This window comes from Monodelphis domestica, chromosome 2 (genome assembly GCF_027887165.1).
Source record: "Monodelphis domestica isolate mMonDom1 chromosome 2, mMonDom1.pri, whole genome shotgun sequence".
NCBI classification, from domain to species: domain Eukaryota; kingdom Metazoa; phylum Chordata; class Mammalia; order Didelphimorphia; family Didelphidae; genus Monodelphis; species Monodelphis domestica.
In genome coordinates this window covers 205,762,977-205,781,776 of record NC_077228.1, presented here as the reverse complement: position 1 = coordinate 205,781,776, position 18,800 = coordinate 205,762,977, and the positions used below count along the sequence as shown (strand labels likewise).

Sequence of the window (18,800 nt, the reverse complement as noted above, 5' to 3'; positions counted from 1 at the left end):
CTTACCTTCTTATCTGGTATCGGTTCTAAAACAGAAGAGCAGCAAGGGCTAGACAATCAGAGTTAAGTGACTTACCCAGGATCACTCAGCTAAGATTAGTGTCTGATGCCAGATTTGAACCCAGGTTCTCTCAACCCCAGATCTGGTGCTTTATCTACTGTGCTACTTACATACCCCTATTTTTACTTTATCAAGAGTACTGTATCAATAGATACAGTAAGTATCTATTAAGTGATTTCACTGATTATAGTGACCTGGTGGCAAAGAGCTTGAATGTCAGAGAAGGGACTTTTTATCTTTTGTCCCAGTCTACTAACACAATACCTGACACATAGTAAGCACTTGATTAATGTTTGTTGATTGATTAATTAGTTAAAAGTTTCTCTGTGTGATCATTGTAGCTTGTAGTAGTGAATTCTACTAAATACTTGAATGGAATGACCATTATGACATTATATAGTATTATTATTACACTGTAAAAATCCTGAAAATGAGAAATCCCAATAAAATGGCAATTGTACAATTGGACTTTTTTACTTTGTGTGCCTTTAATGTTTGAGGAATAAGTATATTTTCCCTTTATTTTTTTTGGAGGACTTCTATAGGGGATTGAAACACCATTTTATTATATTATGATACATGCAGCATGCTTCTTGAAGTAAAAGCTGAGTTTTTCACCATTATAAATGTTTATCTTTAAATTTTTTTCTGTAGATATACAGCCTTTAGTAAAATGATACCAACTTCTGTTTAAAAGAAATATTTTTTCAGGATGATAACTTAATGTAAAAAGTGAGATCAAAGTTTAATATACTATGAGAAGGCCATAGCAATTAAAATATCAATAAAGTAATTCTAATTAATTTCATAAGGATGAATTTTAGAATTAACTATGCTTTTATTGTGGGTTGTAGATGCTATTTAAATATTTGTTTTCTTTTTCCTAGCTTTTGGGTAACTTCAAAGATAAAGAACGTAGCACTATTGCTCAGCAAGTCAAGGGGCAGAATGTCTGGATTGGAATCAAGAAATTACTAATGCTGATTGAGATGTCACTACAAGTAAGAGTCATTGGATTTATTATTTTATTTTATAAATGTTTAATTTTAGCAAGCTAACAATATCATTCTCTTACTCCTCAATTCATGTGTAATATAGTTGTTTGCTTCCAAAATTGTGAAATATAATCTGATGATTACCTTTTCCTTTTTGTTCAAATGGATATGGAACTTTAGAACTGAAAGGGATCTTAGACATGATCTAGCCAAGCCTCTTCATTGTAAAAGTGAGGAAATTTGAGCCTCAAGGAGCTTCACTTATTTCTGTCTTTGGCTTAGAGCTGGAAGGCAGAAGACAGCATCTTCTCCAACTCCCTTATTTCACATATAAGGAACCCAAGCTCCAGGGATAGGAAATGACTTGCCTGTCAGAAGCAAATGAGTTATAGAGCAGAGCTTGGAAATCCAGTCTCTCCTGGCTTGTTGTCTACTGTCCCACACCACACCACATTATAGTTTAAGTCTTTATACTTTAATATAAAAAAATGTCTCAAATGTGTAGTTATCTTCAATATCTTAAATCATTCAGCATCTTTGCCCCTGCCACATATACATTAGTGTATTAAAGGTCAAGCCTCTACAAGCAAAGATACTAGAAATTATTTTGACTAGGGCCAGTCCTAAAGTAAACATGAAATTTCTTGATTCCCTTTCTATTTTTACCATCAATGTTCAATTTTCCCTCTTTCTGGAATTATTTTTCTACCTTCTGACCCTAATCTACCTTATCTAGATGTTTATCCTATATCCAATTCATTATTCCTTCTAACAGGCTTATTTTAGTTTAAAAACAAAAACAAAAACAAAAATAGTACTGTCTAAGGTATACATCAATATGTCAAAGAATTTATAAATACCCTAGTGTGAATATTCCCTTTAGAAATAGAAGACATAATACATCTATATCTTCTTTTATTAATTTTCCAAAGGAGGCTCCACCTACCATGCTGAAGGCCTTCCTCCAGGACTTCTTATATTATAAAAGTTCCAGTGTAGCATGAAGAATGTCTTCTCAATTATTCCCTATACTGCTATATATGACCATCTCTCTTTCTTAAAGTTTCTTTTAACTCTTCCACATGGCTTCTTATGTACAGTTCTGTGACAAAAGTATGCTTTAGCCCTTTTCTAACCCCATTTGTCTTTCTGTTTTCCTTTAGTGACTTCCAATTTGGATTCTTCAGAGTTGTGATATTCTATGATTCACTACCTTAGAGTATCACCAAGAGAATATTGACTTGGCCTTAGGGGGCAACTAGGTGGCTCAATGGATTGAGAGCCAGGTCTGGAATTGGGAGGACCTAGGATCAAATCTGTCTTCCTTTCCAGTTGCCTAGCCCTTTCTGCTCTTCTGCCTAGAAGCCAATACTTAGTATCTATTCTAAAACAGAAGGTGAAGGTTTAAAAAAAAAAAAGAGTCCTTGGAATTGTGGGAAGATGGTGGCATGTTAAGATCTTGAGAAACCTAGATTATCTACAACACCCTAAAAACAAATCTGAAAATGCAGTAGAAAGAATAATGATAAACAAAATTAGAAAGAAATAGTGGGGGCAGCTGGGTGGCTCAGTGGATTGAGATCCAGGCCTAGAGACGGGAGGTCCTGGGTTCAAATCTGGCCTCAGACACTTCCCAGCTGTGTGACCCTGGGCAAGTCACTTGACCCCCATTGCCTAGCCCTTACCACTCTTCTGCCTTGGAGCCAATGCAGTATTGACTCCAAGACGGAAGGTAAGAGTTTAAAAAAAAAAAAGAAATAGCTATAAACTCTTCTATCCAATCCAGGACTGCACAAAGGAAATCCAGAATTTTGCAGAATCTTGTAATAAAAAAAAAAAAGCCAAGATAACCAGAAGCCAAAGCATGAATGAAGACCAGCTCCAAGTTGTTTTCAGTGCCTAGGCAACTTGCCAGAGAAGCAGCAGGAGATGGGGCCAGGCTGGCACTAGGCAGCACAGTGTGCACTTCCACAGCAATTCAGTGTCCAAGCAGCCCCACTTAAAGCACTGTAGGGAATAGATCCAGACAACATAGCCGCCAGGTAACTTGGAACCTAGGAAACCCACATCCAAGCCACAGAAGTAGAAAGGGCCCCAGTAGCATCTTGGAAAGAAATCATTTGGGGTCTCCCAGTAGGCCTACTACTAGCATTATCAACAGCATCTGGGTGGGAACCTTTCAGGCTCACAGCAAGAGCCAAATGCAGGTTTGGAACTGCACAAGTAGAATGAGACAAAAAGGGATCCAAGAACAAAACCTAAGTTAAATCACTAAGAGAGGGAGCCAAAACTCAATAATTCTGTAGAAAACAGGGACTAGTCTTTTCCCCACTGTATATAAAACCAACTAACCACCATGCAAGAGTAAAGAAGGGAGTAAAATCCCATCCAAACACAAAGCCCCAATTCAGAAATTAGACTAGAGATATGAGTAAACAGAACAAAATGCTGAATACAATGAAGGAAGTACATTGGAAACAGAGAGAGATGGAGGGCAAGATGAAGAAGGGAATAGTCATAGACTTCAACATTAGAGGATACAGCATGAAAGGGAGACTATAATATAATATAAAGGGCTTAAGTAAAGGGAAGAAACAGTAAGCAGAACAGAAAGATGCCTTCAATTGTAGGTCACTAGCATTATGCAAAATCCTCTTTCATCATCTTCTTTGTAAAGGGGAGAAAGGAGCAAGAGGACAGGAATGAAGAAAATGCAAAATTAATACTCTTCATGAACATAAATGGGATAAATTCATCCATAAAATATGAGAATATAGCAGAATGGATAAGATATATCCATAATAACATTCTATAATAAATATCCTATAATACCCATAATAAAATTCTAAGAAACACACTTAAAACATAAAGATTCCCTTTAGAAATAGAAGACATAATTCAAATAAGGGGCCAGAGCAGGATCTGCCATACTTCAAATAAATTCAGAAAAGCAAGGGTAATAGTCATAATGTCACACAAGAGTAAAAAGAAACATGATTAAGGAGATAGGCAGGGAAATTTTATAGATAATAAACCAGTAACATCAATACACACACACACACACACATACACAAATTATATATATATATATATACACCAAAATGACATAGCATCTAACTATTTAAAGGAAAATTTAATAAAATTATATGCCAACAAAATGAATAATTAGATAAATGGATAAATATTTATAAAAATATGAACTGCTGAGGCAGACATATTTAGATTATTTATGTAATCCAATATTAGAAAAAGAAAATGAACATGATGTTAAAAATGGGTTTATTTGGATGGATTTCTGTGTGAATTCTTTCAAACATTCAAAGGACAACTAATTCCAGTATTATAAATTATTTCAAAAATAGGAAAAGAAGAAATCCTTCCAAACTTTTTTCTGCAATATAAATATGGTTTTTATGCCTAAACCATGGAGGAAAAAAGTAGAGAAAGAAAACTAGAAGCCAAATGAACATTGATGCAAACATATTAGCAAAGAGGATACAATGACTTATTTTAAATGATTATACACTATGACTACCTTATATTTATATTAGATATTAGAGTGAGTTTAATAAAAGGAAAACAATAAATATTAATGATGTTAATTGCAAAAAAAAAATTTAAACCATGTGATTAAATCAATAAATTCTAGAAAAATTTTAAACATAATCCAATACCTATTTTTGTTAATGCAGGCAGACATAAATTGCCTTTTCCTTAATATGGTAAGTAGTGTCTAAAATTAAACACCAATATTATATATAATAGAGAAAAGCTAGACACCTTTCTATCTAGATCAAGCTTAAAAACAAGGCTGTCCATTTTCACCACTACTGTTTAAAATAATACCAGAAGGGGAAACTAGGTGGCTCAGTGGATAGGCCCAGAGATGGGAAATCTTGGGTTCAGATTTGGCCTTAGACACTTCCTAGCTGTATGACCCTGAGCAAGTAAGTCCCTTAACCCCCATTGTCTAGCCCTTACCACTCTTCTGCCTTGGAACCAATACACAATATTAATTCATGACCAAAGTAAAGGGTTGTGTTTTTTTTTTTTCAAATAAATAAATAAGTACTAGAGATGCTATCTGTCCAGTAAGACAAGAAATAGACATCAAGAACATGTGAAGAGAAAATGATTTTGCAGATGATATGATCATCTATTTAGAGAGCCTAAAAGTAATCATAAAAATTAAGTGAAATAATAATTTCAAGAAAGTTGTGGGATATAAAATAAATCCATATAAATCATCATCATGTTTATATATTACCAACAAAACCCAAAAGAAGAGATGGAAATGGAAAATTTCATTCAAAATCAGTACAGAATATATAAAATATTTGTGAATCTATCTACCAAGACACAGAACTATGTGAATACAACTATAAAATATCCTTTGTAAAAATAAACAGTACTAGATGAGTGAAGTGATATTAATTGTTCATGAGTGGGTTTTGCCAACATAACCAGTGACAATACCATTGAAATTAATTTATTTACTCAGTGCTAAACCTGTTAAAGTATCAGATTATCTTATGAACTAGAAAATAATAACGAACTATCTGGATTAATTTTTTAAAAAGAGACAAGAATACAACAGAAATCATGAGGGAGAAAAAAAGAGGTAAAGAGAGAGGCCAATTGTACTAGACCTCAAATTATACTAAAAAGCAATGATTTTTAAAAGGTTTTGATACTGGTTAAAAAAAAAAATAGAAAGGTTGTTCCCCAATGAAATGGTGATGGATCTGGGAACTATATGGCTATTCTAGAAAACATTCTAGAACTGTACCTCATCAATCCCTAAACTGTATACTTTTAGTTTTAGCAATACTCTTGTTAAGCATATCAGAGAGATCAAAGAAAAAAGAAAATCCATTTGTGCAAAATTACCAATAATAGCTAATAGTGGACACTGAATAAATGTTTGTTGATTGGTTAATAATAGCTTTAGTCTAAGAAAATGCTCAAAAAGAACTCTAGATTCTTATAGGGGTGGGGCCAGTCTGTTAGGTACTGACATTTTCTGATTTTGTTTTCTTTTTTAAAAAAATATATAATTTCTCTTTGCTCTAGCATGTGATCTGTTTTTGTAAAAGTATTGTGTGTTGTTGAAAATTTTGTATATTAAGAGCAGTATGTTAAGATTTAGTGGATAGAGAACCAAGTCCAGAATCAAGAGACCCTGGGTTCTAATCTAGCCCCAGACACTTCTTACCCATGTGACCCTGGGCAAGTTACTTAACCCCCATTGCCTAGTTCTTATCACTTTTCCACCTTGGAACCAATACTCATTATCAGCCAGAAGGTGAGCCTGAAGGAAGGAATAAAGGAAGGAATGAGGGAAAGAAGAAATATATATATTCTTTAATGCTCTCATTTACAAAATGCCATAAGCCTTTCATTCCTTAAATTTTCCAACATTTGTTCTATTTTCTATTTTCCTTTTTATCTTTCTATTAAAATCATCCAGCTCCAAAAAAGGAACAATAAAATGACCTTCAGTTATTGTATTGCTATTTGTCCTTTCATAATTACTTATCCATTTTTATTTTTGTCATCAGTTATCTTTCACATAATGAATTTAGATGCTTTGCCATTTGATACATACATTGTATATTGATATTGCTCATTGCATATGTCTCCTTAAAGTATTTCTCTAGTCATCAATTCTCTTGGCAATTTGAATTTTTAGTTTTGTGTCAGTCTCATCAGAATAATTGGCTTTTTTTGGCCTCAATTGGTAGAAAACCAATTTTGTTCTAACCATTTGTTTTCATTCTCTATTTAAATATTTTTCAAAATTGTGTTTCTTGCATATAGCAGCTTGTTGGATTTTCCTGTTATTGTTTCCTCCTAATGTATTATTTATTATATTCTCCTTTAAGGTTATGATTATTAGATTTGAAGTTTTCCTCCATTTCTTTTTTTTTATTTTTATTCTCTTCAGTTAGTACTTTTGACCATGTAGTTATTTTAATGCTGTTCTATTGCCTCAGACTTTCTCCTTCACAACTATCACTTTTTTAAACTTTTTCATGCTTCATTGTTAGATAGAATGCTTCAACATCTTCAGAGGGAAATCTTTGAGTGTCTCCATGTGCTTACTTTAAAACAGCTATTTGAGTGTACTGTCATTTATTTCTTACATTTGAACAATCCTCTATAGTTGTTATGATGGGATAGTGAAGGCAGCAGGAATATAGGCATTGGAGACCTAGGATCCAAGCCTCCCTTTGCCATTGCTGGTGTGTCCTCAAGCAAGTTGTTTTTCCTCTTTGGATCTCACTTTCCTAATTTCCTAAAATGAACGATGTGAATAAGTTTATTTCTCTTAATTGATGATTTTTTTATGCACGTTGTTCATCCTTGTGTCTAACACTAAAACTCAGTCTTTACCACCCTGCAGGATCTAGATATATCATACCCCAGACACTCAGGCATCTCTAGTGCCTAGAATTATTTGGCATGGGGAGAGGAGATAGGAGAAAAATCAAAGTAGAAAGAAAAATTAGGCAAATCATAGATTATCCTAACATTTAAAAATTGGAAATTACTTCAGAAATAATCTGGAGGTGCTCTTATAACATTGACCAATATGAAAGTGTTTCACGTGATGATACATGTATAACCCAGATCAAATTGCTTACCAACTCGAAGTAGGGGGAGGAAACGGAGAGAGGGAGATGGATTAGATCTTATAATTTTGGAAAACATGTTGGAAATTATCATTACATGTAATTGGGAAAATAAAATATCTTTGAGTTAAGAAAAAAAAGAAGGAAAGAAAGAATTATATATATATATATATATATATATATATATATATATATATATATATATATATATATATATATCCCCTTCATTTTATGAATGAGAAAACAGACCCAGAGAAGTAAAGTGACTTGTTTATTCTTGATCACAAAGTTAGTAGCAGAGCTGCAGGGTTCTGGTTCCCAGAATGGTATTGGTCCATGAAATGGTTCCAGGATTTAATAGTTTCATAAAGTCATCAGTACTTCTTTTCTAGACTCCACTTTCTACACCATGCTAAAGTGGAGGATATTCTGGACTGGCTTTTACCTACTCAGAAAAGATGAAATTCAATGCAAACTCTTCCCCCAATGAAACTGGAGCTTTGGTCTTTACTATCTCAAACCTCGTCCTGGCACAAAGTTTATAGGGAAAGAAATTTCCTCGTAATTTTGGCCTTTGTCAATTTTTTTTCTTTCACTCTGGAAGGTATTAAATGGGAGTTCAGCCAACATTTCCTTTCTAATTTGTTACCTGTCCTTTCTAGTTTCCCAGCTATATCTTCAGAATGGCATCTCAAATTGCCTTTTCCATTCAATATATTTCACAACAAAAATAGATTTTAAAAAAACTATTGAATGCATTCAATGAAAAGAATTCCTAAACAAATTATTGGGAAAAAAAACCCCACCAACTTGGTAAAACTGCTTTAAATGTATAGTTCTAAGCAACCTAAACTTTGCAGGGTGAATTAATCTACCAATGTGGCTGTTTTTCAATAAATTGATTTACTTATAGTCTGAGCAGTAAATTAAAATTATAGGCTAATCACATTGCTCAAAATTCTTTTTGGTAAAAGTATAGATACAGGTGTATTGGCGCTTTTCTTGGAAAAGATAAATCTGTCAGAGTACTCAGCTGCATTCTTCATTTTTTAGTCTCATTACTTTCAAAAAAAATCATTGCATAGAGAAAAATATGTTGCTCTCTTCTCCCCAACCCCCACCTTCTTCCTTTGATGCCTCCAAGTCAGGGATCAAGTTAATGCCTCTTCTGTATGTGGGGTAAAAGGAAGAGTGTTGCACTTGGACCTAATCTTCATCCGACTGACATTTCATAGACCTCTAAGTTTGAACCCCTTCATGTCAAATGGATTTCGTGCAGCTGAATGAATTCTCTTTAGATCTGTTTAAGAGAGGCTGAGCCTAAGTGAAGAGGCATGTAGTTTAGCAGAATATAAGTCATGTTACCTCTCTGTTCACTATACACAATTCTGTTAAAACTTGCACAGTACTGAGGATCTGCTCTGACTAGATGTCACCTGAGGGAATAAAGTCATTTATCTAGATTACTTTTTTCCTCTCTTTCTCTTGACTTTTAATTCCATAGCTACAGGCAAGTCAGTAAGTCATTGCTCACACATATTAAATATATTTAATGGGCAAAGACCTGCAAGTACTGACTACAACAGGGTTGCAGCCAATTTCATTTTTTAAAAACTTGACAATTGATTCACATGTAGTTTTATTCCCAAAGAAGAAAAATGTCTCTACTGTTAAAGATTCACACTTTTCTTAGGTCATTTGTAGTATAACCTCTTAACTCTGATGCATTTGAAACTTTTTCTTGTTTCCTGAGATAGAAGTCAGTGATCTTAAAAAGAAATTCAGTTGCATATGTACCCACAGCTGCACCGAATATCTGAAAGCTATTCCTGTAGGGAAGGGAGTTCCCTCTTGGGAATCAGACTCTTGTCCGGGAACATTTTTTAAAAGTTAGGTGTGTTTCTTACACTCCAAATTCATCTTTGAGTAGTTTAAATTATTTTTGACAGTATTGTTTTCTAAATTATTTCCCATTTCTGCTGGGCCAGTATAAGTGAAAAGTGCTGGGAAACTTTATTTTTACTTCATACTGCTTGAAAAAGGAAAGCCAGTGATGAGTAACAGAATTGATCATCAGAGGTCTTACTTCTTCTCTTCTTGAAGCATTCGAGCAGCCTCCCTCCTAGTATATTTCACATACAACACCCTCTTTGAGGTGGGCAATCTGAGACCCAGAAAGGAGAAAGTATTGGTCATGACTGAGTTATTAATAAATCTTTTATTTAGTACTTTGATCAATTTCAGGACTGGTAACTAAGTTGTTATCATTTAAACTTGTTTCAGATTTAGCTTTTCTTTTGATCTGACCCTGCGCTTTGGTTGAAGGGACTTTTCTCACTACAAGTTCCTCCAGTCTGCTCTTAATCATTAGACGAGGGGACAGAGATGGAGCAGCTAGGTGTGGAGACTGGAATACTCATTTTTCTGAGTTCAGATCTGGCCTTACTAGTCTATTCACTAGGTGACCCTGAGCAAGTCACTTTGTTTGCCTCAGTTTCCTCATCTGTGAAATGAACTGGAGAAGGAAATGGCCAACCACCCCAGGATCTTTGCCAAGAAAACCCCAAATGCAGTCATGAAATCAGACCCAGCTGAAAATGACTGAATGAGGTGACAGAGAAGGGAGAAGGGAATAAGCATTTATGTGGTACCTCCTACATGCCCAGTACTGTGAGCTAAGCATTTTACATTTGACCCTCACAACAACCCTAGGAAGTGGATGCTGTTATTCTCATTACAAAGGAGGCAAACAGAAGTTAAGTGACTTACCCAGGGTCACACAGCATGTAAGTGGCAGAGGCTCTCTCCCCCATACCACCTAGCTGTGAAATGCATTTAATGTGAGCTCTTTGTAAATGGCCACCTGTCCAAGTGACTTCTAGATGGCTCATGAACATGTAATGTTTTTCATATGCTGGTAATGGCTTAGGAACACCTGATAGGCTTTGTGTAAAAGGGCAACCAAACCAGTAAAAACAGTGCCCCCCCCCCCCGTTAGAACCCTGAATGCGGGTGCTCCCTTCGGAGGCCCTGCTCTCTTTGCAAATGACTTCCGTATCTTTTATAAATCACATTAATGGAAAAAAGGCTGATAAAGTGCTCGTGTGAGTCAGTCCAAGCACTAATTGAAGGCTCCCCAAGTGTGGGTGACGGCATCTATTAGAAGGAAGGAAGTCTATGGTTAACTAGAGGATGCTGCTTACCTGGATCCTTTCTCTTTCCTGTTATATTCAGATGGATCCGGAATACCGTGTGAGAAAATTCCTGGCACTCTTACAAGAAGAAGGAGGAGGGTAAGTAGATGCATTTAGAGTTGTCAACCCAGCTTACATTTTTTTTTCTTAATTTAAACCCTCACCTTCCGTCTTGGAGTCAATACTGTGTATTGGTTCCAAGGCAGAAGAGTGGTAAGGGCTAGGCAATGGGGGTCAAGTGACTTGCCCAGGGTCACACAGCTGGGAAGTGTCTGAGACCAGATTTGAACCTAGGACCTTCTGTCTCTAGGCCTGGCTCTCAATCCACTGAGCTACCCAGCTGCCCCACCAGCTTACATTTTGATAGTTGACTCTGTTTAATCCTGCTGCATCCATGTTTCTAAGAGTTGCTATAGAGTCCACATATTTGAATTCTCAGCTACACTTGGAAGTCTTTGTATTTTTTTTCCTTTCCAAATTAGTCACTACCATTGTAGATGAGATCAAAAACCAAGCATAGATGTTGTACCGATGATCTATTTTCCTTAACCTCCATCTCCAAACTTCTTGTCAGTAAAAATTGATGGTACATATTAGTGAATATGTTTTACTGCGTTATGAAATGCTGGTCCCGTAGCCAGTGTATAATAGGAGGAGAAGGCTCCAAAAGACACTTTTTTACCAGTTCACGTTTGGAAGGGACAACCTGTCTCCCTGGTAATTCTTTTTTTGATGTTCCTTTGCAGTAACCCCCTTGACTATGATTGAATGTGAACCGTCCACCATGCTCAGTGACCAAGGGAAGTGACCACGGCAAAGAGGACCACCACACATCTTATTGAAGGGCACCGGACTAACGGAAACGCACCTCGACCTTCCACTCACCCTCAGTCTGCATGTTTAGTGCAATATATTCTCATTCCTTTTGCTTGTCGTAGATACTCTGGTGTTTCTTGTGGCAGGTGATTGTTTGCTTGAGTGCCGTGCTTCTATTTCCATGCAGACTAAGAGAAGACATTCTCACTCAGTTTTTAGGCGGGGAAGGAATGTGCTCTACTCACTCTCACGTTACACATTTCTTGTGTCCTGCCCCGCGTGCCACCAGTAAATGGAATGAGCATTGTGAGCACATAGTTTGCTTAGGTGAGACCAAAATCACAATAGGAAAGTGGGGCAGGAGTGGTACCCTGGAGGGGATGTGATTCTCTATGTATTATTGGTGTATGTAGATGTCAAAGACAAAGATTAGATTATGGATTTCCAGAAAACCCTTCCCCATCATACCCTTGCCGAACACATACGAAACTGAATTTCTCACTTGCTCTTTCTTTGGTCATTAGAAATGAAGTTTGTAATCTGCAGTCAGAAAATTTTTCCTGGTGGGAGAGCAAAATATAACTACAAGAACAGCAACATGTTGAAGACACAGAACTTCCCCTTCATATTATTTGATTTGTTTGGAGAAGTTCAGCTTATCACTACTCTACATTGTTGTTAAAAACCAGTGAAAAAGTGGAAAAGTGTAGTACCCTAAGCAGAAAGAGGCCCTTAAAGTCAGGAACTTCCTTGTGCTCATTAGTGTCCAGCTTTAAACGCACCGAGTCCGTAGTACCCTCAGAAGTTTATCGCTGTCCCGCAGCTTTCCTTTCCTTGGTGAGAAAATTTAAAAGTTATAGTCTGACCCTTCTTCCTTGGGAACCAAAGTGCTGATCTATGCTATGCAGTAGCTAAGGAAGACACTGTTGTGCATCGAAACATCCCAAAAGACCTTTTCCCCTTAATCTTGTGATCTCATTCTCACAAGTACATCAAATTTCAGTTACCATCTACCTGTTCTTCCAAAAGGGACAAGGCAATCGGCATTCATTTCTTTTGGTGGCTTTTCCAGTAACTGAGTTAGAATGTGTTTAATTAGGTCAGTTCATTTGGTAATGAGGCTTGTAGAGCATGCCGCTTTCTCCCCTACCCCCACCTTCAGCGGGAAGACAAGCAATCTAAGATCGAATGACAGACCTTAATGGCAGCCTGGCCAGCCTGCTGCCGGAGCTTGCAATCGCAGCGTGACATGGGTCTCTGTCATTTGTCCTCCTGGTGGGAGAGCGAACCATTCTCCAGGCCTTCCTGGGTATACTTTTAGCATAGACTTATGCACGTCATCAGCTTTCTTCAGGGTTTTCATCTTCTGTTCATTTTAAGTGATGTATACTGTGAAACTCTGATTTCCAGTGGCCAGTAACCAGTGACCCCTCTCTGTGTAAGGTCTTGCAACCTCCTCTTTCCAGGAAATCAGTACATATTATATTAACTTAATGTCTCTGGTTAAATGAGGTAAATGTTTTTATTGTGCTTTTTGTCCAAGAATATATTGAGAACTATGTTATATTTAATGCCAATGAATGGATGCAATAAATGGCACATAGACTTGGAAAAGTTTGTTAGCCTCATGACTTTGCTCAAGTAGTTTATAATCTGTTGGCTTTATTATGAAGAGAACTAAGATACAGACAACAGAAGCTACTCCAGTTCCGAGGACAGGGGAAGAGAGTAAGACTATTTAGAAAGGGTGGTTACCCTTTTTTCCACCAGTCACAAGTTACATATAAAAAAGGTGCACTACAAGTAAAATTGCAAGTGCTTTATTTTATTTTTCCCATTGGGAAACTGGGGTACAGAAGCCATGCAATAAGTCAGTAATGAAGTTAGGGAAATTATTCTTAATTAGAACTCTATTCTTCTATGAAGCACATAAATCAAGCATTCCCATTGTGATTTTTTGCAGCTCTTTTCATAGTAAGTCTTGGTGTCCCTCTGAAATTTTGCTTTTGTTTTTGTTTTATTCCTTTGTTTTGCATTTTCCTGTGGTATGGAATCTCTCAGCCTAAACACCCTCGGAGTAAGTCTGAAGCACCCAGTCACCAAATTAGAATCCAGACAATCCCAGAACTCTTGAGTCCTAATCTAGAGTTCTCGGGACAGCCTGAACACTTTTTTAGGAATCGTCTCTCTGAAGCTCCCTGGGGAGTCTCCAAGACTCTGAAATGAATCCACTCACTTGGGAATCCGAGTAGAGTTGTCTGAATATATGCTTGATAACGTATCCCAAGAATGACTTAAAAGCAAGAACCAGGCAACTAAAAATCTGAAGTTAGCCAACATACAGCTTAGTGATAGAATAGCAGTGGCCTAGTTGGATCCATCTCCCTCCCTAGATGAATAACCAGCAAGTGATTTCTTTCAGATTTCCTTAAAAATTTCAAAAGCAGAGAATGCTTTTTCTTACCCTATTCACACTGCTTCCCAAACCTTTAAATCCTCAGCCTTCACTTTTAGTTCAGACATTAATATATGCTTTATATTTGGTTGGGCTTCTTGTGTTCTCTCAGGGATTGTTAGGATCATGGTCTGGAAGTCAGGAGACAGAGACGGACGGATAGAGACGACAGAGCGGGAAGGGGAGGGAGAGAGAGAGGCAGAGACAGACAGACAGACAGACAGAGAGAGGAAGGGGGGGGGAGAGAGAGGGCGGGAGGGAGGGAGAGCAGAACTCTATGTCAAGGATAGCATGAAAATTCAAGACACCACTTCTGTGATCAACAAGAGTCCCTATAAATGAACATCGATAGCATGTAACTTACAAGAGGATACACAGTCCCAGTTCTGCATTGCTTCAGGAGCATAAGATGACTAAGAGTACCATGCCCATCCCTCCCTGCAAAATGCTCCTTGGGAAGGAGAATGGGACGGGCGGCAGAGAGAACCAACAACAATGGCAGCCATAATTTCTCTTAAGGTTAACCATTTAGAAAAGGACCTGATCAGCTTCCATTTTATCTTGAGAATCTTGTTTCCTTGCTTTTTGTTAAAATTTTGTGGCTATTTTGACACCCATGAAACTGTTCCTAAGTTATTCTTTTTGTAAAATGAGGAAAATTCTATTCCTTAGTTCCTTTTCGACTTGTCTTGCTAGGACATGGTGAATCTCCTCAGGGCATACCACGGTTTGTCAATGGCCTTTCATCAGTCCATAAGAGAGATAGATCGCACAGAGTGGTTATTCACTCCCTACATTAAGACCCTAAGGAATGGGGGGCCAGCTACCTCCTGCCCATTCCACTTTGGAAAGTTCCAGTTCTTGAGAAACTTTCCTTCTATCGAAATAAAATCTGACTTCCACACACTGCTGATAGTTTTGCCCTCTGGGGTTACGTAGAACATAATCTCTCCCGGATGACAGCCTTTCAAATAAGACAGCTATCGTGTTCCCTTCACACCCTCCCCCCACCCTCCCCTGATCCTGGGTCTTCACTGCTCCAAGTTAAACATTGCCATTCCCTTCACCTCCTTCCTCCTATGGCTTAGTCTCCATCAAGTTGTCCTCTGGGAGATGTGCCACCTTAGAAGGACACGGTACTCCAGATGATGTCTGATTGAAATGGATCAAAACTGACATATCGAAGGGCAGCTAGGGGACTCAGTAGATAAAAGAGCCAGGTCTGAAGTCAGGAGATCCTGGGTTCAAATTTGGCCTCGGGCACCTCCTAGCTGGGTGACCTTGGGCAAGTCACTTAATCCTATCCCTTACCACTCCCTCCTGCCTTGGAACTGATACTCAGTTTTGAATCAGAGACAGAAGGTAAAGGCTTTTTTAAAATTGATATACCACCAAATATGCAAAGGGGTCAGTTACAAAAGAATGGAAAAATATTTTCTCCAAACTCTTTTAGAAATATGCTGGTAAACAGTCTATCCTCTATCCAGATGTAGTGTAAATACTAAAGGTGATTTGATAAGAGAAAGTGCAAGATAAGTAAATAAATAGCATAACATAAGTATGTAAGCACTTTTGAACTTAAGAGAGAGTTGCTATATATGTTAAAGGTAGAAATTTGCAATTCAGTCTAAAAACTGGAAGAAACATCCCCAATTCTGAATTATAAAAATAAGACTTTGAATGTTTGTTTTTTCAAAAAAGAAATATACCACCCTGGAAATTGCCCAAGCCAATCTAGAAATGTTAATGAGCCTGCTTTCTGTGAAATTAAAGAGCCCTGGAATACCATTCCCCACTCACCAGCCAACATTTTCATTCTATTACATTCCTTATGGTGGGGCCTGGAGGAAACTACCATTAATGACATTTTACAGAACATCCTAAATACCAACATTCCTTATTTTACAAAATAGAAATAATTTTATCAGAGGTGCCTACAAAGCGTATCCTATATCCCCACAATTTTCCTCATAAAATTCCAATCAACAATCAATTGAAAACTTTGTGAAGAAAGAACTAAATTGGCGACGAGACCAATGGCACTTCCAGAATTGGATCTCCTTTTTATGCCATCAAATTCTCACCTAGTTCACTTCCAACCAAAACAGCTTCAGATAAGATCTGAAAATTCCCAAAATGCAGCTCTTCTTTTTTTTTATTTTTTTGGAAGGAAATAAAATATCTGATGTAAACAAACAAATCAGGTGACAGATTTTCATTTTAGCACAAGATGATGCTAATCTAAAGTACGATGCTGTCTAAGCAGAAAAGTCCTTAAACAAATGATATCAGGTTCCAAAAATTTAATCAGTACCCAATGTTACCAATTCTATAACTTGTAAATTATATAGTTTGAGTTTATTTAAGCAGAAGGTTACCTCTGGTAACTTTACATTGGTAGTAGCTCAAACTCAACTATATGAAATTATGTTTCGAATATTCTTCCACAGGAGCAGGGGAAATTACATCAAGCTGGGGTCAGGGACCAGAAAACTGTTTGGAATTTCATATTTTTTGGACTTGTGAGAGTTCATCTGTAAAGTACGCAGACTGTAACCACATGTCAGTTTTAAGTTTGTTTACCTTCTCTTTAATGACTTAACAGAAAAAAAAAACTGCATGATGAAATATATTTTCTCCAAATATATATATAATATATTTATATAATATATAATCTTAGTTAACTCAAAGGTATATACATTGTATAATAAATAATATTTATAAAAAGAGAATTCTTTTGAATATAAAATCAAAAAGATCTACAACCTCTACAACTTTTTACAAAACTTTGGATACAGCAGGTTTGTAGGAAATTTCCATCGGATACTAATACCTGACTACAGCAAGAATAATTACAATGTAATCAATGTAAGATTATTAAATAATTAAGTCAGCTACTGGAATACTCCCCGGAAACATGACTTTTTTTATCACTTTTAATATAGAATACATAGGTACGAAAAGGCTGCTTTTAAAATATTTATCACTCATAGCAAGCATCGCTGAGTTGCCTCGGTTTAACACTCGCTGTCTAGGTGAAGTGGAGGGAGCAATCACGCTCTGTAGGGAGGAGGTGGGGAAGGAGGGCAGGGGAGGTGGAAGTGGTTTTTTTGCAGCTTAAAAATTGGCATGCGAGGCTCCTAGGTTTTGGCATAGACTATCTTAGAGAACAAGGAGAGTGCTACTAATTCTGTCTCCTGACCCCAGATCCAAGAACATAGTAGCTCAAATAGAAAGTAAACTTTCTTCTTTCTTCCCTGAATCCTCTTCCCATGTACTTTTGTCAAAGTTTCAAAAAATTAAAATCATTTGTCTGGATTTTAATAGATTTCTAGAGGAGATAGGAAATTGTCCCAAGGCTGGGTAGTTGGTCCTACTTAAGTGCATCCCAAAAATTTGGACCAAGAAAATTGAGCTGGCCTATCTTGAATGGATTATATCAAAATCAATGGCAGCATGATGAGTATATGTTCAGAGTGCTATCTCTGAGTAAAAACAAGGGGAAGAAAAGCTGAATGGATGAGCTTTTCATTGGATTGCAATTTTCCTTATATGGGTCAAAGAAAGGGAAGGGCAGTTAGAGGGAGGGGCAGGGAATCATCCTTATTTCAGAGGAAACAAAAATACTTCTCATTCCTACAACTAAAAACAAAAAATCATGGATGGATGGATGGATGGATGGATGGATGGATGGATGGATGGATGGGTGGATGGTGGATGGATGGTGGATGGATGGATGGTGGATGGTGGATGGATGGTGGATGGTGGATGGTGGATGGATGGATGGCCTCATTAAGACTTCAGTGAGACTCCATTAGAGCTGGTGAACAAGCCTTGCCCATGTTCCTGGTTCACAAAAAAATTACTTGACTGCATTTCTAGACGAAGCCTCTTTACAAGGGGGCTTTGGGTTTTGCATCTATTGTTCATAAATGCTTCTTAAACCGAACAGGCTTTAGGAAAAAATGAGACAATAATGCGTGGCTACTATTTGGGCAGCTTAACAGGTACTTAAAGTTCAAAAGCCTCTTCCAGCATGGCCTTGGCCCAGCCTCCCACTTTATCCCAGCTAAACCTACGGCTTTTCACCAGCATGCAAAAGGATGTCAAATTTAGATGGGAGCAGTTAGAGAAGTGGATACCACAGGAGGCTGTCCTGCCTCATAATTCCCACCTCATAGACACTGAGGAATCCCATCACAAGTAACAGTTTGAAAATAGTGATTGCTGTTATCAGGCAGAGAGCTTAGATCAGCTCGGCCTGTCCTGTTGGAGTTGACATTTTTTTTTAATTTTTATTTTCTCTTAACATGTGCAAAGATTAGCTCTGAGGTCTGTGCCTGTCAGACCGTAGCGAACCAAAGAGAGAGCCCCTTCTTAATAAAAACAAAAACCAAAACACAAAGCATCCAGAGTAGGGTGAAAATCTTGAGGAAAGGAAAGGAGGAAAAAGTCCCATTCATTGGATGGGTTAGGTCCAGGTAATTTACCACACATGCATCTGGCATTAGTCTGTTTTGTTCAATGCTCTCCGATGCTGTGAGCATGGGTCCTGGCTGTAGATCCTGGCTTCCCGTGGGACTGTGGTCAATCCTCCCGGCCACATGCTTCACCTGCTTCTAGAGCCCTTTGAAAAAATAAAAAG

General features: G+C 37.3%; 2 protein-coding genes across 3 annotated transcripts in view; one reads left to right on the top strand and one right to left on the bottom strand.

Annotated features, from left to right (window-relative positions):
• NSF (N-ethylmaleimide sensitive factor, vesicle fusing ATPase) overlaps positions 1 to 13,314 on the top strand; it is a 217,494-nt gene extending 204,180 nt beyond the window's left edge. The window contains exons 19-21 of one of the 2 annotated variants that reach the window (XM_007482500.2): positions 948 to 1,061; positions 10,925 to 10,983; positions 11,631 to 13,314. In XM_007482500.2, coding sequence (XP_007482562.1) covers positions 948 to 1,061; positions 10,925 to 10,983; positions 11,631 to 11,652 — 195 coding nt within the window. In that variant the 3' untranslated portion in view covers positions 11,653 to 13,314. The remainder of the gene's footprint in view (positions 1 to 947; positions 1,062 to 10,924; positions 10,984 to 11,630) is intronic. The other variant, XM_007482501.2, reaches the window with a different exon arrangement.
• A 190-nt stretch (positions 13,315 to 13,504) lies between these two features.
• The window catches only part of WNT3 (Wnt family member 3), a 110,725-nt gene continuing 105,429 nt past the window's right edge, over positions 13,505 to 18,800 (bottom strand). The window contains exon 5 of the mRNA XM_056817010.1: positions 13,505 to 18,782. The gene's annotated coding sequence lies outside the window, so the exon portion shown is untranslated. The remainder of the gene's footprint in view (positions 18,783 to 18,800) is intronic.